Source organism: Epinephelus moara, chromosome 19 (assembly GCF_006386435.1).
Source record: "Epinephelus moara isolate mb chromosome 19, YSFRI_EMoa_1.0, whole genome shotgun sequence".
Classification (NCBI taxonomy): Eukaryota; Metazoa; Chordata; class Actinopteri; order Perciformes; family Serranidae; genus Epinephelus; species Epinephelus moara.
The window spans coordinates 31,290,127-31,312,869 of record NC_065524.1 but is presented as its reverse complement, the minus strand read 5'-3'; the positions used below and the strand labels follow the sequence as shown (position 1 = coordinate 31,312,869).

Here is a 22,743-nt window from a genome sequence, read left to right as displayed (position 1 = left end):
CTGTTGAATTAAACTTATTTTTCTTCAGACATCTCAGGCTGTTCATCTGTTTTGTAAAAGGATGAACGTCTGCAGGATCTACTTGTAATTCTTAACACAAAAAAGGAAACAATTGGGCTGTATGTGGCCCATGAACTACAGAGAGTTTGACACCCCTGCTCTAAAGGATACTTTAGTACCTACCAGGTCAAATCAACTTAAGAAATAAACCTGGATGTTGATAATCACTTTGCTTTCTGTGCTGAAAAAATGAAACAGATCCAAATGCAACTTTTGAAGACACAATCTCAGTTATATGTAACTGCAGTGATGTTACAACCATCTGAACACCAGTTACATGTTAACAGCAATTGGTTGAACAAAGCATGGAGTGAAGATCATCTGGAACGGTTAATTTGCATCTCCAAAAACCATTTGCTCAATATTAAACAGTCAAATCATAACTAACACAGCCAAAACTTTGAATTGTATCAAAACAAACTGGTGAATAGTTTCTTATTCAGCAACGCTTAAACAAATATATTGCGTCTGTGAGAGGCTGTAGCTGGAGCAGGTCATTCCTTAATACTGGACTGCACATTTTATCAAAAATGGACTGACTGACTGACTGACCTTGACGTTTTTTCTCTTGTTACTCTTGTCCTTGCCGTTTCTCAATGATGTGTCGCCTCCATGACTTGTGAACCTCCATATGCAGCTTCAGATTTGACTCTGTGTGAAGGTCTTTGCCACATGTTGTGCAGCGAACAGATTTGTTTGTGCTTTCATTTTGTGTGCCCTTGCAGTATTTTTCGTGCTGGCTGTAAGTGTAACTCCTCCCACATTTCTTACAAAAATAGGGCTTCTCTCCAGTGTGCTTTCTCATGTGAACAATGCAGTTAGAGCTCTGAGTGAAACTTTTGCCACAAAAGTCACAGCTGTAGGGTTTTTCACCGGTGTGGACTCTCATATGCAGAACAAGCTGTTGCCTCATTTTAAACTCCTTGTTGCATTCAGAGCATTTAAAAGCATTCCTGTCTTTGTGATCCTCAGATATATTCATTTCTTCCGGTGTGATGTTGCACTCATTCCTCGTTTTGCAGATTCTGAGATGATTGCTTTGGGCAAAGCTTTTGCCACATTTGTTACAAAAATATGGCTTCTCTCCAGTGTGCCTTCTCATGTGAACAAGACGACTTGAGTTCTGACTGAATGTTCTGTCACAGTAATCACACCTAAAGGGTTTTTCACCCGTGTGAATTCTTGTATGCATAACAAGGTAATACCTTTGTTCAAACTCCTTGTTGCACTCCAGGCATTTAAAGGCTTTGTGCCCGTTGTGACTCGTGTCTACATAGGCATTTAAAGGCTTTGTGCCCGTTGTGACTCGTGTCTACATGCCTTATAAGATAAGAGTCCTTCGTGAAATGTTTGCCACAAAAACGGCAAGATCTTTCTCCTCTTGGAGGCTGCTCCAGTCCAATGAAAAGTGCAACACTGTGATGCTGAGGAGGCCATGGTGAAATTCCTCTTTGGTTCCAGCTGTTGTCTACGCTTTTGTTTAAGCTCACAGTTACATCCATGGAAGACGGGAGCAGCTCACAGTTAATGGTTGGTTCTGATGTAGGATATCTGACTTCAGTAACATTGGGAGTATCAGCCTCCATGTCTGGACTGATGCACTGATCCACCTGCTCCTCTCTGACTTGCTGAGAATCATAAGTCTCTTTTTCCTCCACAGTAGGAAGCTGGTTTGGCTGCTGTGAAGGCATGATCTCCTCAGAGACTGCCCGGGTGTCTAGAAGACAAAGAAGACACATGCTGTTACCTGGTGAATGACCCAGTAAAACCTAACACAAGTATGTTTGTACAAGTAGAAGCAAGATGTGTTTTAGTCATGTGTTTTCAATGTGCCATTACAGTTTAATTCATGTTGATGAATTTGCACAATTTTCTCCAGCAAAAAGAACATTTTTGAATTTGTGAAATTAAGTCTGGAATTACAATATGGGTTATCAGTTGTGTAATGTTACTTAGTACATTTACACATGTACTGTACTTTAGGACAATTTTCAGGTACTTGTACTTGAGTATTTCCATTTTATGGTTTCATGGTACTCAAAGACATTTTAAATTAGTTAAAAGCGATCATAAAATAGAATACTGTAAAATACACACGACATCATTCACACATAAAAGCCATTTTGATAAATGATGTGATTTAGGAGAGTTGGATGCGTCTCAAATGTGTCTGGGAAGAGTTTCAGAGGGAGGGGGTGGCTATGGAGAAGACTGTCGCCCCAGGTTTGGTGTATGGTCCTGAGTGGTGGAGTCAGGAGGTTGGCATCAGACTGAGGGAAGCAGTGTGGCGGTGGAGCAGGTTGGTGAGGTGGGGGCTGGTTATGGAGGGCTTTATGAGTGAGGAGAAGGATTTTGAATTGGATGTGTTGTGGGACAGGGAGCCAGTGGATGTTCTGCAGGACAGAGGTGATGTATTGGAGTTTATTTAGGACTTTGGATGATGTACCATAAGGAATGCTGTTACAGTAGTCAATTCTGGATGTGATGAAGGTGTGGATGATACTTTCGGCAGCAGAGGGGGAGAGTGATGGGCAGAGACGGGCTATGTTTGATGCTATGATGAGCTATGATAAAAAAAATAATGACATATTATTACAGGTTAAACTACCCAGCAGTATATAAACTACTTAAAATGAGCTCCATCTTTACCAGCTGCAACATTAAAGTGATGAACACAGCAATGCATCAATAATTATAATCCAGCAATATGATACATATTATTCTGAAATGGGTCATTTTGCATAATGAGTACTTTTAGTTTTGATACTATATTACTTGTTACAGAGTATTTTAACAATGTAGTGTTGCTACTTTTATTTTAATAAGAGATCTGAATACTTTTTCCATCAGTCAAAAAATATCTTTGTGGAAGTGTACGATGCTAACTACCTTCTTCTGCTACTACCTAGCAATGCTAGCTCCTGTCCTTGCAACTCTATACAGCTACAAAGCAACCAGACAGCTGCTACATTTACAGATGACACACACCTGCTCTGAATAGTGTTCCTTCACATTTTAAAGCAGTCAGCTGCTCGATCTGCTGTTTCAGTTGGTTGATTTCTCTACAGAGGTCAGCATCCTCAGAAGTATCAGCCTCATCGTCTGGACTGATATACTGATCCACCTGCTCCTCTTTGACCTGTGGGTGCTTTTGAAACTCTGTTTCATTCAGAGAGGGGGTCTCTTCCATCTTGTTGTCATATTGCTGCAGTGAAGGAGGCAGTTTCTCAGAGGCCAGCTGAGTGTCTAGAAGACAGAGAGGACACATGATATAACCTGTTTAATAGACAAGTAATGTAACACAAAGATCTTCGTGCAAGTGCAAGATGTGCTTTGGTCAGGTGTCTTTAATGTGCCACTAAATTAAAACCAAAGAGGACATGCTAAACGCCTACTACTGCTTCCAGTGTTTGCTCAAATCAACGGTTATGTGCTGTATGTTCTCGTGCGATGCTAAACGGTTAGCTTACATAGCTTACATACAGCCATGATGACACAAACCTGCTCTGAATAATACTACTTCAGGTTTTAAAACTGTCAGCTGCTCGATCTGCTGTCTCAGCTGGATGACTTCTCTGTTGGAGCGGACAGCTTCATCCTGATACTCCTCAATCGTCCTCTCAACGAGTCCAAAGATTTCCTCGGCAGCCGCTGCCAGTCGCTCGTTGACCAGCAGTCTGAGCAGTTGCATCTCCGACATGATGGAAAACCGGTTTATGTTGCCGGTAAATGTTTGGTACACTAACTTCAAAATTAAGAAATTAACTTTGGGGGAATTGAGAGCGGCATAATTCACCAACGTAAATTAAATGGGCAACTTTAGTTAATACTTCCGGTTCAACGTGATGACGCACAGGGCTATGTTTCCACAGCGCCCCCTGTCGCCATGGATGACTCTAGGTAATCCTCTACAGGACAGAACGAATGGGCTGGACTGTCTTACCTTTATTTTATAAAGACATGGTGCAAAAAAACGACATGTAGGTTTTATTTCCTTCTTTGTAATAATTAATTGATATTTTCTGAGCAATGTATTAACTTTAAACCCTCAGAACAACTGTAAAACACTGAATGACAACAATGGGAATACAGCTGGTTTCTTATCACTTGCACCGTGAATATTCTCCTGAGACCCGAACTTCTGTTTGGTATGCATTTTTATTTTCTCCTAACTATTTGGGATCAGTGGGACCCAATAAGTATAAAAAACAAAATATAATTAAGTCCCAATGTCCTCAAACGAGACGATAATTAAGTCCAAATGTCAAATGACTACCTCGTAATCAAGAGTCTTAGTTTGTAACCGTTGCTAAAATTGATCAAAAATTGATTTGTTGCTATATTGAACTACAACCATTATTAATCATAAACAAACAAGTTTCAGCCATAGAATGTGATCAGGTTTTGGACCTTGTCAACTTTTGTGTCAGGATCAGCTGCAGACTGACTTGGCAGAGATGGCTGCCATCTTGTTTTAGCATGGATTAGTGTATTGTGCTCTCACTACCACTAGATGGCACAAAAAATGTCCACAAACAAGGACAACAGGTCTACATTAAGTAGTAAGAAGTATCAAGTGTTGAAGGTCAAGTAAACCTGATGTCCTCATATGATGACACAGGGTCTCAGGAGGATATATGGTTCTTTGTAAAGCTCAATAACATACCTGGCTCAGCCTAAGCTCTCTGGAGACAGGCAAAACAGGCAAACATCTGAAACACTGGTTTTCCCATGTTGATCAACTGTGAATTTGTCATCCAAGCAAGGCACTGAAGGATAATGAAGTACCTAACAGGTCAAAACAACAAAGGAAATAAACCTGGATATCAATAATGAATGAAAATGGAAATTAGATTTCATTCTAATAACAATGACACTACATTCAGTTCACATATACCTTTTGAAGACACACCTCAGTTGTATGTAACTGTAGTGATGTTACAGCCTGTCTGTAAACCATCTGAACAAATGATAGGCTACATGTTAACACCAATTGCATGGTGGGAGGTTTATTTGCTTCTTCACCATCAACGAAAAGAACATAAACAACATTTGCTTAAAATGAAGCAGTCAAATAATCATAAATAACACAGCCCCAATTTTAAATTATATCCCCAACTTGTGGAAAAACTCCAGCAACATTTCAGGCCGCAATGTTGCAGCATTAAAATCATTATTTTTGCCAGTTAGACAGTGTGCAGCTTTAATTTTTTTCTCCTCTAGTCTCTTCGCAGGTATGCCTTTCCACATTTGTTGCACTTAAAAGGCTTCTCTCCAGCATGGCTCTCACCCATATGTCTTATGAGGTCGACATCATTCATAAAGCAAGCACAGCAGATGTGACAGAACTTGAAATGATCAGATAAACTTCCTTTGGTCTCAAGTATATTTCCACAGATGTTGCACTAGGCCTTCCCTGTGAGCTGAGGTGCTCTGGAGAAACAGCAGCAGCCTGACGGAGGCTTCATGAGCTGGAGTCCTGTCTATCTCTTCTTCTTTATTTACATGTGCAGCAGCAGAGCAGTGAGATGAAGAGGCCTGACAGTTGGCGCTTCCTTCTGTCTCACTGTAAAGTTGATTCACACAGTTGGAGGGAGCAGCCTCCAGCGTCGCTGTGAGCTTCGTTTCTTCCTCTTTGATCTGCTGGAATAATTGATCTTGGCTCTGCCGCGGCTCCATGTTGGGATTCCACTCCTGCTGAGAGGGAAACATCTCGGCTGACACTCCAGGGCCATCTGTTAAACATGAAACAACATTTACTCACTCAGATTGTGTGATTTACTCAAGCTCTGGAATACGAATAGGTCTCATTCCTGTCAGTCAGTCTTTGTTTTCTGACTGCCTGTCTGTTCTTATTGAGAGTCTTAAGCCTGCTGGGGAAGTATATTCGATAAAAGCTCAACTTTTGAGTTCTGAAACAACAAATCTTTTGAATTATTGATATTTCTCTAAGGTTATGAAGATATTTCCAGTTTGGATAACAGACTTGGACTGGTTATTGTCTGATCTACCACCCATGTGCCCCGTTGATACTTCTCTAGTTGATAGAAATTGATATTTTTCCCCCATTTTTACCCCTGATCAGTGGTGCAAGGTATTTATGATAGGCCCCAGTGCACGCTATTATGACGGGCCCTAGTGCACACTATCATGCACATACCCCCACCTCAGGGGCCCCAGTGCAACCACATTGCCTGCACTTTCTATATGTACGCCCCTGCCCCTGATCCATGGTGGGAGTTCCTTGAATTGGACTTGGCTCTGACCAGTCAAGGCATGGACACAGGACCTCTAAGGGTGTCCTGTGGAGTCTGGCACCAGGGCGTTGGCAGCAGATCCTTTGAGTACTGAGGGTTGTGAGGTTGGGTACCAGCTAGTCCCACGGATGCTTGATCAGATTGTGATCTGGGGAATTTGGAGGTCAGGGTGACACCTATGGCTACATATATAATTATAAAAAGGAAATACTGGAGTAAAGTACAAGTACCTCAGATTTGCACTAAAGTAAAGAACGAGTAAATGTATGTAGGTCGTTACTTTCCACTACACGCAGATATACAGGTGCACACAGGTAGGCATACCTGTACAGACCTGCAGACCTGCAACAGCACTCCTCTCGGGTCTCCTCTCGTCCAGCTCTCTGCGCAGCTGCGGGATTTCTCTCTTTTACAGGGAAATGTCGTCCTGGTAATCTGCTACCGTTTTCTCCACCAGACCCCAAATCTCATCCGGTTAGTGACAAACACCCGGAGCGTCTGGAATAGGTGAGAGGGAGAAGGGACAGCAGGCTGGCACAGGCTCCGTTCAGATGCGAGATCCCAAGATGAAGAAATTCTGTGTTGCGTTCAGGGCCCGTTGGGAGAAGCCAAGTTATTGGAGCTGAAACAGCATATGAACATAACCTGCTATGCTACGTACCCTATAGCCTACTTATTCTGATTCATCACTGTTATATAACTCTTCTTGTCTCATTTTATTTGGAGCAGGTTCAATGCATCAATGCTGGTGTATCACTGCCCCCTAGAGGTCAAATGTTAAATGGACACTTCAAAAGAAAATTGAATACTGCCACTGGCTTCATCCACTACCTAAAAGAAAATAAAAAAAATAGCTATTAATTATATTAGTTTACCTTACATGTAAATATACTATTCGACTCAATAAAAACAAATTGTTTTGTGCTTCACATTTTTTCATTTACACTCACCGGCCACTTTATTAGGTACACCTGTTCAACTGCTTGTTGACACAAATAGCTAATCAGCCAATCAGAGAGGTGATTTAAGTGACTTTGAACGTGGCATGGTTGTTGATGCCAGAGGTCAGAGGACAATGGCCAGACTGGTTCAAGGTGGCAGAAAGGCAACAGTAACTCAAATAACCACTGGTTACAACCAAAGTCTGCAGAAGACCATCTCTGAACCAACAACACGTCCAACCTTGAAGCAGATGGGCTACAGCAGCAGAAGACCACACCAGGTGCCACTCCTGTCAGCTAACAACAGGAAACTGAGGCTACAGTTCACACAGGCTCACCAAAACTGGACAATAGAAGATTGGAAAAACGTTGCCTGGTCTGATGAGTCTGGATTTCTGCTGCCACATTCAGATGGTAGGGTCAGAATTTGGTGTAAACAACATGAAAGCATGGATCCATCCTGCCTTGTATCAACGGTTCAGGCTGCTGGTGGTGGTGTAATGGTGTGGGGGATATTTTCTTGGCACACTTTGGGCCCCTTAGTACCAACTGAGCATGGTTTAAACACCACAGCCTACCTGAGTATTGTTGCTGACCGTGTCCATCCCTTTATGACCACAGTGTACCCATCTTCTGATGGCTACTTCCAGCAGGATAACGCACCATGTCACAAAGCTCAAATCATCTCAAACTGGTTTCTTGAACATGACAATGAGTTCACTGTACTCCAATGGCCTCCACAGTCACCAGATCTCAGTCCAATAGAGCACCTTTGGGATGTGGTGGAACGGGAGATTCACATCATGGATGTGCAGCCGACAAATCTGCAGCAACTGCGTGATGTCATCATGTCAATATGGACCAAGATCTCTGAGGAATGTTTCCAGCACCTTGTTGAATCTATGAAGGCAAAAGGGGGTCCAACCCTGTACTAGCAAGGTGTAGCCTACCTAATAAAGTGGCTGGTGAGTGTATACATTTTTACATTACCCATTATAATTCAAATTAGGAAGAGTTCTTGTGGTAAAATGCTTAAAGTTAAAGACTTAAAAGACACAACATAGTCTGCAGGCAAAATTGTGTTAAATGTACTGAAGACTGAACATTTCATAGTATAAGAATCCTTCATCTATTTTAGCCAGTCATTGAGTTTAACAGGGATGTAGCTACTTGTTTTATTTGTCATCTGGGTGAATATTCAGTGTTGAGCATCTGAGCATTTTGAGACAGAGATACTGAACGCAAGCACATTTCCAAGATGAGAAGTTTATTGGTTTGCAAAGTAGCTGTTTTTACAAAAGCATGAGGAGAAAGAAAAAAAAAACTTTTGGAGAGGTCTAACACAATGATAGAATGTACTGTCTTCATCTAAACTCTGGTCCAGTGCACATTCTCAATGAGACAAAATCAGGGTCATCTCGGGATATTTCAGGAATTTGCATCATGACAGAAAGAGAAGTGCTCCTGTTTTTTTGTGGAGCAGCTTTTTTTGTGGCGAACAGAGAGTTGCTCAGCTGAAAAAGAGCGTATCAAACAGCCGACACTATGCCTGGTAACATAAAAGACTTCCAGAAGATCAAAGTCACAACAGCAAACACCCTGGTGATCCTCAGAGTCGGAAAACACACAAGCCAAAATGATGGTTAGCCTTGATTTTTGCAGTTAAAAGAAATCTTTTATCCAATACTCTTTTCACACATCTCCTTTTGTCAAACAGGAAAGTACAATATGTGACATCTGACCTCAGTTACTTTCATCATTATAAAAAACAACTTTTCAAGATGCCTTCATATAAACAGCAGAAAATAGTACGGTACCAATACAGTAGGTATGACGTTACCACACACAACCCTGCTGGTTACACTGTAATAAATAGAAATGATGTCATGATCGTACAACCACACAACACATTAGCAACAGATCAGCCTACTTCTACTCAGGACACTTCATAAATGGACATCATGATGGAGCCGCTCTCACAAAATGTCATGTAGGTTTTAGCACTTTTTAGAAAGTCATTGTGTTTTTCTATTTATTAAAAGTCCGAGGGGGGAAAAAGCTTGATTTACATACTTTAGTGTCAGGGGTCAATTAAAGATTGTAATTTGGTGATTAACTGAAATCTTCATATATACCAGGCAATAACAGGTCGAAGGAAAATCTGCCCTAGGAACACACCTTATAAAGCAGATGGAAAAAAAGAGCATGCTTGACTGGAACAAAAACTGGCAGTACAATACCTCAATCTTTCATGTATACAAAATGCCAGGTACAAGCTTACATGCACAACCAAATGCTTTCCACTTGTAAACCAGCTCGGTGCCCCTCGTGTAGAAAAGAAGCCTGTGAGGCCTCGTTCATTAATATGTACATCCAAAGTCCAAAAGCAGGTTAACATACAGACCTGGGTCAAATCATGTTTTACATCAGACACCCTTCGATTTTTAACTGAGGGTAGGAAGGGTTGTCTATTTCATATATCAGCCTGTAAATAAACTGCATTTCCACCTGGGTATTTATCATCAGATTACAATCAGGAAGAGGATAACATTCAGTTTTTCAGTTGCATTTTTAAAGGGTTACAGAACAATTAAAATAACAGTTTTCTGGGATCTTAAAAATATATGGGATCATTAGGAGATCAGAAACTGGGACTTGTTGTATTTAACACTATAACTCAGGAAGAAGCACAAATATGTGTTGAGTTTTTTAAGGACATGTACCAAAAATGTTTTTTTTTTTAACTTGTTTTTACTGGAATACTAAGCACTTTTGTGTCCCTTAAAGGTCCAGTGTGTAGGATTTATGGAGTTTTCTTTGGTGTATAATCAACTAAAATTAAGAATCATTGTGTTTTCGTTACCTTAGAATGAGCCGTTTATATCTACATAGAGAGTGGCTCCTTGTCTGCAGAGATCTCAATGTTGCACCGGCATGTTTCTACAGTAGCCCAGAGTTGACAAACCAAACACTGGTTTTAGATAAGGCCTTTCGTGTTTTAGCATTGGCAACTGTAGTTAGAAGCCCCTCTATATCAAGAGCATCAGAAAACACAGATTTTAAAAGAGAAACTGCTTTATTCTGTTTTTACCGGTTTAAATCACCTGGTGTCTCATTTAGAAACATTGCGTATGCACAATACGAGGTCTGAATGAGGCGTACGCAACTTCCCACACAAAAGCTGTTATCTATAAAAACAGACTTGACGGGAGAAACTTTGTCCCATGCTTACAAACGTTTTGGAAATGGGAAATTGGTGATGCAGATGGTGAGGTGAAAGCCTGATTGTAAAAATTGTCGAATATATTCTTGCCATTTTTGGTTTTTGCTCTTATGTACATTTTTAGTATGGATCCAACGCACTGTGGAGAAGACCTCTGCGGATAATTTGGCTCATGGTAAAAACCTCCTGAATGTTGGGATCTGAAGTTGTCAGGAAAAAAAGGTGAGCAGGTGCTGGCCTAGTGGCTTGCCTCTGACAAGTAAAACAGCGCTGGAGAAACACTAATTTGTACTGTGAAACTGCTTTATTCTGTGATTTTACTGCCTTAAATCTTTAAAAGAGAGGAGGAAGCCTCTGTGGCTTCAGGTGGTTGCAATCTGCAATCCTCACCACTAGATGCCACTAAATCCCCCTAAACCTCACACACTGTTCCTTTAAATGGACACCAACACCTTTTTTAAAGTGCAACAGTACCACATAAGTCTGCTCAAGTACCATGCCAGCTTATACCTGCACCACACCCAACTGTGCAGAAAACACACAGCTGGAAAACAGTCTGTTAACTGTGCTACGTTGAGAAAACACACTCCCTGCTTAGCCTCCTGCGCACACACGCTCACACATACACAAAAAGCACTCCCTGGTTAGAGCCCTTTAATTCAGGGAGTCTCGAATTGTTCATCTCCCTCCCCCATAATTCCTAGCTGAGGAGCTGAAAACTTTAACACACATCTTGTTAACACGTCCATGAAACATACTGCTGGTCATTTTCTTCTTATGTTATTACAGGAGACTGTTGCGTTACAAATGGATGGTCACCAGTTAATAGAAAGAACACAAAAACAGTATCAAAAAAACCCCAAAAAACACCCGATCAACAAAATCACACGTTATTTGTACACATTTGTTCTGTTGTAATACTGGAGTTAACAATGCATCACACTGGCTCACATTCTTTCAAACTGCACTTCTCGCTGCCCTCTCATAACAAACTGTAGTCATTTCCTGTTTGTGTCTGAAAATAAACCAGCGCTCGCCAAGCAAAAACGAGGAGCTGAGGAAGACCCTGTCTGACCAACCAGGAGAAAACAAGTCCTACTCCGGTGCAGTCAGTCTTCAAGCAGCGACCTTATTGCTATGTGAAAGGAGCCAATAAATACTCAGTGCATGTATAGAAAGCCTCTCTGTGCTCTGATGAGTGCTGCACACAGCTGCAGCCCACTGTGCACAGACGGTAACGTGATGTTCTACAAAGAGGTTTCCTTAAAAGTTTGCTCAGAAATCTTAGAAAGGAAGCTTCATTAGTGTGAGCAAAGGTATGCATCAATTACCGAGCGCCCTGCAGCAAAGTCTGTGCAACTGTTCTGCACAGATGTCTCAGCTTACTCTGAATTCACAGCAGCAAAAGGTGATGGAAAAATGAGCTTGTGTTGATCCAATGTTAAGTGTTTTAACGGTACTTCTGTGTAGCAAACTGCTTACTAGTGTTTGCTTTGCTGTGTTGAGCTGCTCAAAAAGTGGATGGGAACGGTGACACAGCATTAAGAGCATGCATTACAGTTTCCGTTTGATATGAAGTTGAACATCTGTCTCCAAAGACGATCAAATCTTCTCACGCTTGGTCCAAGCCATTTATAAATTTCTATTAGTGAGTCATCCTTTAGGGATTTACAAAGGGTTTATAAGTTGTAAATAATGACTTTAGTCATGGTCAAATAAACATTTTCCTAATGTTTTATGGGTCATAAGTCATTAATAGGAAAAATCCCCTTGGCTGATCCTCCTGCAGAATGATGCTCGCTTTCTCCTTTTAGCTTTTTGATGCACATTACCATTAAGACCATTATTATAAAGTAAGAAAGTCAGGAATCCTTGCCAATTATTCATCAATACTTATAACTGCAGAACTAATGGTTTACTAGATAGTTTATCCACATTAATAACTGCATAAACCAAATGCAAAAGAAACAGAAATTGGATTTTTCACAACCTGGGAGCCGAAAAGCTGTTCTTATTGTTGGCTTGTAAAGCATTAGTTTATAATTTACCATTAATTAATAAAGCCATAATTTACATCTTATAAACCCTGTATTAGAAAATGGTGCCTGGAAGGCTTTGTAGTGAAATTCGTACCTAGTTCTACTGTGTGTGTAAGCGGAGCACCTTTAAAAAAAGTTTGCTATTTTTCAACCTGGACCCCATTTTTCCCTGATTTTGTGTCTGCGTGACAAATGGGATCAACAATTTTTGAAAATGATCCAGTATTGAGCGAGAGCACTGTAGATGGCAGCAGCGAAACATGCTCGCACTATCAATTTAAGTCCACTAAAAGTGCTTGTTTTTGCCACTGACATGTTCAGATTATTATCGGAAGAGTCTGGCACATTATGGACAGAAGCCCCACAGATATAGACCTTTTTGTTATAAAGTAAGATCCTTTTTGGTTAACCAGAAACAGCCCTAAAATCACCATTGCCAATTCCACCAGACTCTTGGCTCATCTTTCCACTGTTCAAACAATCACTGACTCTGTTTTGGTTGAAATAAATTCTTAATCCACCCAGTTACATGTCAAAATATGCTGTCTCTACACATGCTAAAACTGCGGTTTATTTACATGCAGTCTGGTGGAAGTAGCAGTGGCAATTTTGTGGCTGTTCCTGGTTAAACAAAAAGGATTTTACTCCTTAACAAAAAGGTCTATCTCTGTAGGATTCTTTCCACTGACTGTCAGACACCTAGAACAACAGTCTGAGCATGTTAGTGGCAAATACAAGCACTTTTAGTGGACGTAAACTGATGGTGCAAACATGCACTAAATGGTTACACTGCAGCCTTTTTCACGGCTGCTGGCTGCAGCTCTCTTACTCAGTATAGGACCAATTTCAAAAACGGTTCTCTTTAGTAATTTAGACACAAAAACAAGTGTAAATAAAGGCCAAGTTGAAAAATAATGAAGTTACCCTTTCAGACATAGTTCTATTAATACTGTGGGTCTTGCTTGCAGGTAGCATCTGCTTTTACTGTGTAGTGATTATAACTTCCTTTCTGCCTCAGTGACATCCTGTTCAGAGTGGAATGCTTAAAGAGACATTGCTGTGTATGTTAGGCTTATAAAAACCTGCTAGCTGCATCAAACAAGGATGTACCTGCTTTATAACGTCTTTAAGTCTCAGTGTGGACAAAACGCTGAAGTGGAATGACTCAGGAAACATTTTAAAAACACGAGACATAATGTAGGACTGAAAATGGACTATAACAGCACCAGCCGTACCACAAAAAACCTGTGACAGTAAGTAATAATTTTGTGCATCACTATATCTTCTATGCTACTATAGAAACATGAATACTATACATTCAGAATACCACCAGGATCCGATCCTGCTTCTTAACAACCGGCCGACTGTTGAACATGGCTGAAGGTTTCACTTTGACCGTTTCTTCTTACTATACTGAAGAGTGTTTTTTAAATTAGAATTAGTTGCATATCGGTTTAGTGTACAATTCAGATGAGGTTTGCAGAGAGCAGAGTCCAATTTTCAAACTCATTTAAAAACCATTTCTCCTCTCTCCTTGCCCACAAAGCAAACATCATAATTCTACTTCCTGTTCAGCACATGGGACTTTCTATTTACAGAATGGCCGCAGTGATCGCTAACACAACCAACACGCACAGTGTACAGTACGGGACGCTTCCTGCTACATCTCTTCATGATATAATCCTCATTTTGGGGGATTTAGGTCGATGAGTGTGCAGCTTGTTACCGTGACAACTAGGTTAAACCCAAGGGAGGGCAGGGGAGTGCCTATACGGAGCTGGAGATACATCAGCACAGAGAAAACTGGGTGTAATACTGTGCTCTGCTGTGAGCAGAAAATTGGGTTTTGGAGGATAACTGCGACAATAAATACAGCTGGGGTGAAATCAAATCTGAAAGCGTCAAACAACCTGCAACATTTGGCTTTAAACCAGTTTCATCTGATATGAAAACCACGTTCCAGCCCTTGTGGGAATTAGTCAAGGCTCAAATTGAATATCTTAACACTGCTCAGGTCCAATACTGCAGGATTTTACAGCCACTGTTGGTGGGTGAAAACACTACTATGATCAGCGTCTATTTCCAGCTTGATCAACATGCATATTCCAGTTAATCCAAAACATTCTGGAAGATTTTTATATGCTCTCAAGTTGCAGAATTAAAAATCTAATTTCAACACTTTGCTTTCACATTAGCAGCTCAGAGCCAGATTTTTGTTCCTGAGTAACTGGTTACCATAACATCCAAGTTAATATTCCATCCTCGAAAACACCTGCCTCTACCTCAGCATCCCTAAAGGATTCGACATAAAAAATGAATGTGCTATTAATAAGCCGTGAGATCCCTGATCTGACAAAACTGGGGCTACAAAGAGAAAAACCTGAAAACGGAGCAAACACATTCACCCTCGAAGCATCATCACATCAAACCCTGGTTCGATACAAAGGAATGGAAAGAAGTGAATGAGAATGTAGCAGAAGAACTCTAACTTTTTCCAGTTGTCATGCTGCCGCAGAGTTGCATGATGGGTTATGGGTGATGACGTAACAGGCGCACGTGTGTGTGTGTGTGTGTGTGTGTGTGTGTGTGTGTGTTAAGATGGTCATCTGTGGTCAAGTCCTTGCTTCACACACGACTTGCAGAGCAGGAGGGGTGGGGCGTTAACCGAGCTTGGTGATCTGTAGGTCTCCTTGTATCCGTACTGTGTCGATAGAGGTCAAAGATTTTACTTTGTGATAAAAGTCAAAGAGCTGGTGTCCGTCCACGAATATCCGGAACCTCTGGTGCTCACAGTGGATCTCAATCTGCAGGCAGGGAATGACAGAAAAGGAGGGAAAGACAGGAAGAAGAAGACAAACTGATGAGCTTAAACAAAGTCATTTACAATTTATAATCACTCCATAAAGAAGCACTCAAGCATCAAACTGCAATTAAGGCTGATGATTTAGGAAAATTAAATCGTCTCATTTGCTTTTTTTCAGAGAGTTAGATGAAAAGTCTGCACGGAACATATGAAGCCACAGGCAGGAGACGTTAGCGTAGTTTATCTTAGCTTAGCACAAAGACTGGAAAGAAGGAAACAGCTAACTCTGTCCAATAGTAACAAAATCCTCCTACCAGCACCTTTAAAGCTAAATGTCACATTAAACTTTATCTCCCAAAATATGAAACTATTCCTTTAACTATCTTTCTCACTTTAAATCTTAACTCAGTTCATGTTCACGTACTCGAGCAGCTCTTTTGAAGACCAGTCTGGAAACATCATTTTGGTTACATGTGGTCACCATGAAAGGGCCAATGTGGCATCCTGCCTAAAACCAGGATGCCACAAACCGTTCAGTGATACTCAACTTACGGCTCACAAGCCAAATCTGGCCTGCGAGAGGTTCCCGGGTGGCCTGGCTATTTTCTAACTCACAATGACAACAAACAGACTCACACTGGGATTTTTTTTGTACTCTGAATGTAAATAAGGCACCAGAGTGCATAAAGAAACATCAAAATAGAGCTTGTTTATTCTAAAAGAAAGAGTGCCAGGGAGAATACCCTGGAATGCCAGAGGTTTGGGGATAATAATATTAAATATACTGTAAGTGTTTGTTGGAGTGCCCAGTAGCTCAGTGGGTAGAGCAGGCGCCCCATGTACAAAGGCATTTCCATGCCACAGCGGCTGCAGGTTTGATTCTAGCTCACAGCCCTTCCTTGCTGCACATCGGCCCTTCTCTCTTCCCAGTTGCCCCTGAGAAAAGCAAGCTGAGTATCCCTGGCGTATATGAACCTGCTCCACCGTATAATTCCCCAAAAGCAAATTTGCTGATTCTAGAGAATACTTAGGAAGTAAAAGTGCATAAAGAAGCTACTTAACTACAGTAATGAAAGCGCTTGTAATCATATATCAGGGGTACATTCAATCTGAAAACAGTGTGCACCATTTTGCTACGGTTTCCAGGCTGAACAATATGCTCATTTGTGCCAGAGACGTCACTATAGGTTACTCAATCAGCAGTGACGTAGGTATGCAACGGTGTGAGATTTTCACGGTACGGTAACCATCTCAGGAAATATCGTGATTTTACAGTATCATGATATTACAGAATTTCTTATTATCAGTCAGAATGACCCTATAAGGAATGAAAAATGGAGGGGTTATTGTTGGTTGAACAAACGTTTCATTACTATAAAAGAAACCTGAAACTATTTTGTTAATGGAAGTGTGCGTAAAAAGTCTCCCCTTTGAAAATAACTAAAATAAAGGGGAGATTCTCTGTCCAGTTGCATTTTTTTCCAATATCGAAGATAATCAAATGTACACAGTATGATAGACAACTTTTATATGAAGGTATACCTTAAAACTGGTATATTGCTGCAACCCTACAGTGCCGTATATATAAACCCCCTCCCACAACATACACAACAGGATGTTCTACACACCACCACTGTTTTGGCTGAACGCACCCCATTTTTGTGCATTTGTTACTTCAGTTAATATCATTTCAGTAGGAAAGAAAAATGCAATTTGAACATATGTTGTTCAAAAACATTGTTTTATGCAGCTATAACTAAGTGCAGGAAACAACTACTGAACACAAGGTTTCATGAGGAGGGTGTTCTCACCAGCCATCTGGTAATCCTGTTTGTAGAGTCTAAAAAGTTTAGCAAGTGTAAAAAACAATCTGGACCTAATATCAGCTGTTTTTTGTGTGTGTTTTAACATGTACCACGCCATCAAAACACTGATAAATAAACCAAAAGTGAGTCCATTCTGGCTCGCTTGTATTTGCACATTGAACCTTACCAAACCAGACACAAAAATGCAACAGAGTAAACACCTCTCTGTGGAGTTTGGACCAAAGGAAAACAAACTTGTAGGTGTGAGGCAGATTTTTTCCAATGAACTCAGTAACAGAAAGCAGCCGTCCTGCTCTGAAACCACACAGCACATCATGTGTCTGTCCACATGCCTCAGAATTCATGAGGCAGTTTTTTGGAAGCAATCTGCCTGACAGCTTTAATCTCCAGCCCCCAGCTTTTGACGGAGTCGTGGCTGTGCTGACCTGCACCGTCACGCTCCGACCACAAACAATGGCACTTTATCGGAGAGCTAATATTACACAACCAGACGCAGGGGATCACCTCTGAAGTATGTCACAGACGGTGGCTGCTGTGTCTTTAAAAGACACTCAGGGCTGAACTTTTTCTTTTATAGCTGGTTAGTTCACTTTGAAACACGTCATTGTATATTTTTAGGTGAACACCATATGTGTTATTCATGATGCATATTCAAACTTATTAGAGCGGACAGAGTCCTCGGGTCTTATGAGAATTACTCATCATGCATATGTGCTGCTGCTGCCCAACCCCCCACCACCACCCCCATCTCGTCCAACATATAAACAGCTGATGCTGCCCCTGACGCAGGAAACAGCCCACCACAGGATACAGCCTGTATTTACAGTAGATAGATATGATGTCGCATGGAAAACATTCCCCGTTTGTCTCTTATTTCTTAACTGCAAATACATTTCTACTGTAACATTTGATTATCTCTCTCACTGTTGGTTGCTTGTTACGCTGACGACAGGAAAAACACATTCAAAGACATTTCAAAAATGCTGACGACAAGGAAGCAACAAACAAACAAAGTGCATGGGAACTGAAATGGCAAAGGGTCACAAAAAACCTTGCAGAAAACTAACATGTTTGATCATTCTTACTTGGTAAATGGACCTGCACTTGTATAGTGTCTTTCTCGTCTTCTGACCACTCAAAGCGCTTTTTACACTACGAATCACATTCACACACACATTCATACACTGGTGGCCGAGGCTGCCATACAAGGTGCAACCTGCTACTCAATTTTTAACACACACACACACACACACACACACACACACACACACACACACACACACACACACACACACACACCCCAATGGTGCAGAAAAGGGAATAATCAGAAATTCAAAGCCCAATTCTTGACATCATGATCGCCTGTAACAATTTTGTAAGACCATTCTTGACATCATGATCGCCTGTAACAATTTTGTAAGACCAGGCTGTATGTTCGGTGAATTTAACAGACATAAACATGCGCATCACGGTTATGTTCCAAGCCAGGCTACTTCTTGAGTTTTGGTGAGGGTGGCAGAGCATGAGCAATTGCAGATGGACACAATCTGACCGGCACCACCTGGCTTAAAAGCGTATGGAAGCATTCAGACTTCTGTGAAGTTGAAGCAACACCATATGCAAGTTAATCCATCTGTTTATTTTAATCATAAATCTGACAAATGCGCTATGTTTCAAAAGTAGCAAGTAGCCAAACAGTGAGAAAAAATAATCCATGAATAGAAATCATTATCTGGATCGAATCATGAGATGCCTGGAGATTCCCACCACTTATACAGATTGGAGCCAGGTGTCCTGAGGTGTGAAAGTGAGCCTGGTTTCAACTTCTCCTTTTTAAAATCTTCACACAACCACTTCGGTTCCTTTATGCATGCAACACAATGAATGACCTCGAGGGAAGACTTCCAAGAAGTGTGCATGCTGTCCCAGTCTGAACAACTATCACTTACACTCTAAGCTTTTGCTTGAACTCTTCACACTGTTTTCGTCTTGTCTTTTGCACTTGTTTTGGCACCATGTGTTGTCCTCTAGCACCTTATGTCGACTGCCTGGTCCCATTACTGCTATGAAAACACACTGGCCTTCTGACATAGTCGGACAACACAACGTATAAACAAGTTCTTCTTAAGCATACTCCAGCCTTTCCCCATTTAAACATATTCTATTCAGTGTAAATCCAGCTTAGACCACTGCTGTTGCTTGCTTTTATGGAGTCATGTTGTAAAGCGGTGTCAGTATAGCCAACCCACAGACATGAAATGATAGAAATACTGATCCAAAGAAATTAGATCCAGCGTGTAAAATAATAGATTGGTCATGTAAGTATCTGTGACAATGATAATGACGAAAAGGTCTGAATCAGATCAAAGGAGAAGGACGCTCAAGGCAAAGAGAGCATCCCACAAGCTCCATAAAAGCACATGTGTTCAACCAGAACCTGCTGGCACACAGGATGCACCAGAACCATCTGACATCTGACTCTATCATGAATACCAAAACAGGGTCTTTACCCTAAAAGGCTGATCAGGGATGAAGGGAAAGTAGGCGGTGGACGCCTCCTCCTGTGTCCACTTCCCAGAGATGCGGGCGTTGCGTAGGAACTGCCGGTCAGTGAAGCGGGCAGTGAGTTTCAGGGCCACGTCATGTGGAGTCTCTTCCTCTGAGTCCCGGCCGCAGGTCAGGCTCACGTCAAAGCTGAGGGAGGAAGGGAAACAGACAGACAGGAGTCAGACAGGCAGCATATGAGTCCATTAACTAATCTGGGGATAAGTCAAAAGCATAATTCTGCTGCTGCTGTGTAAGAGCAAACCTATTGTGTGTTAATTATTCATAATCCCTGCTGCTAGTTTGGGTTTACCCCCCCCTCTCTCCCTCCATCCCCCTGCAGCTGTGCTGTTTACACACAACCCTCTTTGTGCGAGCGTGTGGGCATGATTACAGTAACAAACTTGCTGAGATGCAACAAAGGAAAACTGTTTTGGGAGCCTCGGAGCACTTCTGTCAGCCAGGACATTCACATGAACTTTGGCATGGAAGCTGTGCCAGCAGCAGCCTCTGGACATGATGAGGTCATGGAGAGGTTTCTTCCAAGTTTGACATAAGTTTCCATGTATGGTGAGGACACACCCAAACAAGCCTGCTCCACTGGGTCCTCTGTTTTTCCCCATTTTCCCCCCTTTTCTCTCCCTGCTGGTTGGGGAACGCCCTGTCTCTGCATACTTAAAAAGCCACCATTCTCTGTAGCTGCCCACGCATTGCTCAGTGTGTCCTGGAGACAGTGGCTGTGCAAGTCTAACTGGCCCAAGAACACAAAGCCTATCTCTGAGATCACCCAGTATGACATAATAAAGGCTATTTTAAATATGGTGAGATAAAGCCAGGCTCCAGATAAGGTGTGCATGCATTGTTAAGTGTTATCTTACCTGTCTGGCTCCAATTCGACAATGCCCATCACTATAATCTTCTTCCCTGGCCGCATGCCGCCCCGGATGCGTCCGCTGAATGGCACCGTCTATGCAAAGCAAATTTATTAAGCACAGCCCGGAGCGAGCATCAAACAAGAAACACTTTAAGGCATCTTTCATACCAGCAGACGAGATATATCCTCCTTGTCAGGTGAGATGAGGCCGGGGTTCTCCAGCGAGTCGTTCAGATGGTCATCCTCCACGTTCTTCAGCACCGGTGACAAAAGACACAGGATGCAAACTGTCATTTATCGCTGCATCAGGTAGGTTATAAACCGGCCTGGCTCAGGTTAGACACCCAGCACGAGGCTGCAGGCCTGTTTATTGATAAATACACACAGTGTGGCCTTGCATGCGGCTGTCCCCAACAATGCCGAGGTGGCAGCAGACCTGTCATGTTATCTGGGATTCCTGCCGTGCGCCATGTGAGGTAATAAATTAGCCTCATAAACTGCAAATCAGCTGCACCGTGCACTGCGTTACATGTATCAGCACACCGGTTGAGCGGCCTAGGTGAGCACACTCCTCGGATACATTTCACCGCGAACATATTGGATTTCCTATTTCCTCCCCGGCCACAGATGAAAGAGGAGTCGCCTTTGCGCTCTCAATGCGCTGCGCACGGCGCTCCGCATTTACAATAAGCCGCCGGATAATCGACATTACGGTGCGCTTGAATCAAATCCACACACCGTTATGCACAGATAATAAACACCAACACATGAAACCACCCATCCTGGTGCCATCAAAGCCCCAAAAATACTCACTATTCCGTCCTTTTCCGCTGCCTGCACCGCCATCTTGAGCAGAATAGCATAGGATGCTTATTAAGGGAGCAGAGGCAGCCCTGCCGGGGGAGTGTGGTGTGTCAGCGTCGTGGCACTGACTCAGGAGGATATTCCTGTTCCTGCTCCTATCCGTGGGTCTCTCTCCACGTCTGACCGGGGCCTCACGGGGAGCTCAGTCACCTAGCAGGACATCCCTCCGCTCCACTGTCTCTCTGAAATGGGTGGATATCTGCTGACGTATGCTTCATAATAATTACAGACCAAAAGCTTAATCCCCGTCTGTTGGAGAGGGCTAATCAGACAGATTTTCCTCAACCCTTCACCCAATTAGGCAACGCGCTCTTTGGGCTCTTTTGGGGTTTTATTTCTAGATGGGAACAATAACTGCTCAGTGTGTGCCTGCTGCAGTGCACTGGCGTGTCCTGTATCCAGTTTAAGTGTGACACACTGAGGCTCTGGCCTAATTGGCCAAAGTGTTCACACTCAATACTTTTGAATGATTAAACCTCTGAGGCTACAAAAAGCTATAAATAGATAGGTTTCTGCTCAGTTGTGAGCCCGGAGCATTGATTGCTTTTCACTGAGTGAAGTGGACATTAACATTGTCTCCCTGTCATTGACTTTTGCACAAGCACCCCCCACTCCCTCTCTATCTGTTCATTCCTGTGCATGCAAACATCTTCACTCCCCCCTCTCTCTCTCATTGTGTGTGTCTTTCATTTAATTGGGCCATCCCGCCCCTCTGTGGACGTTTAAAGTCATTACAAGCTAAAGCAACACTTGAAAGTCATTTTTCATAGATGGTTGACGCATCTGCCAATTAAAAGCCATTTAAATAAAGGATTTAATACATGAGACTGCAGGTCCCTTTAGATAATTAAGCCTTCTTTTATCCCTTTAGACTTATTTAATTTTTGATATGATTGTCATGTGAGTTTTTTTCTCAAAGTGCCTTCAAGGAAGAAAACACACATTTGTAATGTGTGTGATCACAGTGGGGCATTAAGCACAAATCATGGCAGCAGTAGCATCGTGTTTTACACTCAAACAGGTAAAATTAATGATAAAACGAGTAAGTTGGAGCATTAACACAGTCTTGACCAGTCCCTCAGAGCAAGTGGGAGTTTTGCATTTAGCTTAAATGAACAGTGTGTTAGATTTAGGGGGATTTAGTAGGTTTTTACCGGAAGCTGAATCATCCGCAGAGGCCTCTTCCTCTCCAACACAAACCGTCCTGGTGATTTAAGCCGCTAAAACACTGAATAAAGTGGTTTCATGTTAAAAAAAAAAAAAACCCAAAACGTTTTTCTGACGGTGTGTACACGTAGTGGCTAACTGCTAA

General features: G+C 42.0%; 2 protein-coding genes across 5 annotated transcripts; both read right to left on the bottom strand.

Moving 5' to 3' along the window:
- Positions 1-1,298: 1,298 nt before the first annotated feature.
- LOC126406336 (uncharacterized) lies at positions 1,299-3,879 on the bottom strand. Its single transcript, XM_050070543.1, has 3 exons — positions 3,562-3,879; positions 3,049-3,306; positions 1,299-1,777 (listed from the first exon to the last, which is right to left on the bottom strand). Exons 1-3 carry the CDS (start codon positions 3,758-3,760, stop codon positions 1,299-1,301), a joined length of 936 nt encoding a protein of 311 aa, XP_049926500.1. The 5' UTR covers positions 3,761-3,879.
- A 4,626-nt stretch (positions 3,880-8,505) lies between these two features.
- Positions 8,506-22,726, bottom strand: LOC126406509 (galectin-related protein-like). 4 transcript variants are annotated; one of them, XM_050070816.1, is made up of 6 exons: positions 22,586-22,726; positions 21,381-21,613; positions 20,736-20,828; positions 20,572-20,660; positions 19,660-19,843; positions 8,506-15,324 (listed from the first exon to the last, which is right to left on the bottom strand). In XM_050070816.1, the coding sequence occupies exons 2-6, from the start codon at positions 21,411-21,413 to the stop codon at positions 15,181-15,183; spliced, it is 543 nt and encodes a 180-aa protein (XP_049926773.1). In that variant the 5' UTR covers positions 21,414-21,613; positions 22,586-22,726; the 3' UTR covers positions 8,506-15,180. The 4 variants fall into 4 exon arrangements, with proteins under 4 accessions (XP_049926773.1, XP_049926775.1, XP_049926772.1 ...); XM_050070818.1 differs by lacking the exon at positions 21,381-21,613 and having other exon boundaries at positions 20,736-20,819; positions 22,586-22,703; XM_050070815.1 differs by lacking the exon at positions 22,586-22,726 and having other exon boundaries at positions 21,381-22,023.
- Between the last annotated feature and the right edge of the window lie 17 nt (positions 22,727-22,743).

Coding starts and splice junctions, on each gene's coding strand:
- LOC126406336 (XM_050070543.1), bottom strand. CDS start 3,760: ATGTCGGAGATGCAACTGCTCAGACTGCTGGTCAACGAGCGACTGGCA. Junction 3,307..3,561: donor AGTAGTATTATTCAGAGCAG/GTTTGTGTCATC, acceptor TCTGTCTTCTAG/ACACTCAGCTGGCCTCTGAG. Junction 1,778..3,048: donor AGGAACACTATTCAGAGCAG/GTGTGTGTCATC, acceptor TTTGTCTTCTAG/ACACCCGGGCAGTCTCTGAG.
- LOC126406509 (XM_050070816.1), bottom strand. CDS start 21,413: ATGGCGGTGCAGGCAGCGGAAAAGGACGGAATA. Junction 20,661..20,735: donor AGGATATATCTCGTCTGCTG/GTATGAAAGATG, acceptor TGCTTTGCATAG/ACGGTGCCATTCAGCGGACG. Junction 19,844..20,571: donor GTCGAATTGGAGCCAGACAG/GTAAGATAACAC, acceptor TTCCTCCCTCAG/CTTTGACGTGAGCCTGACCT.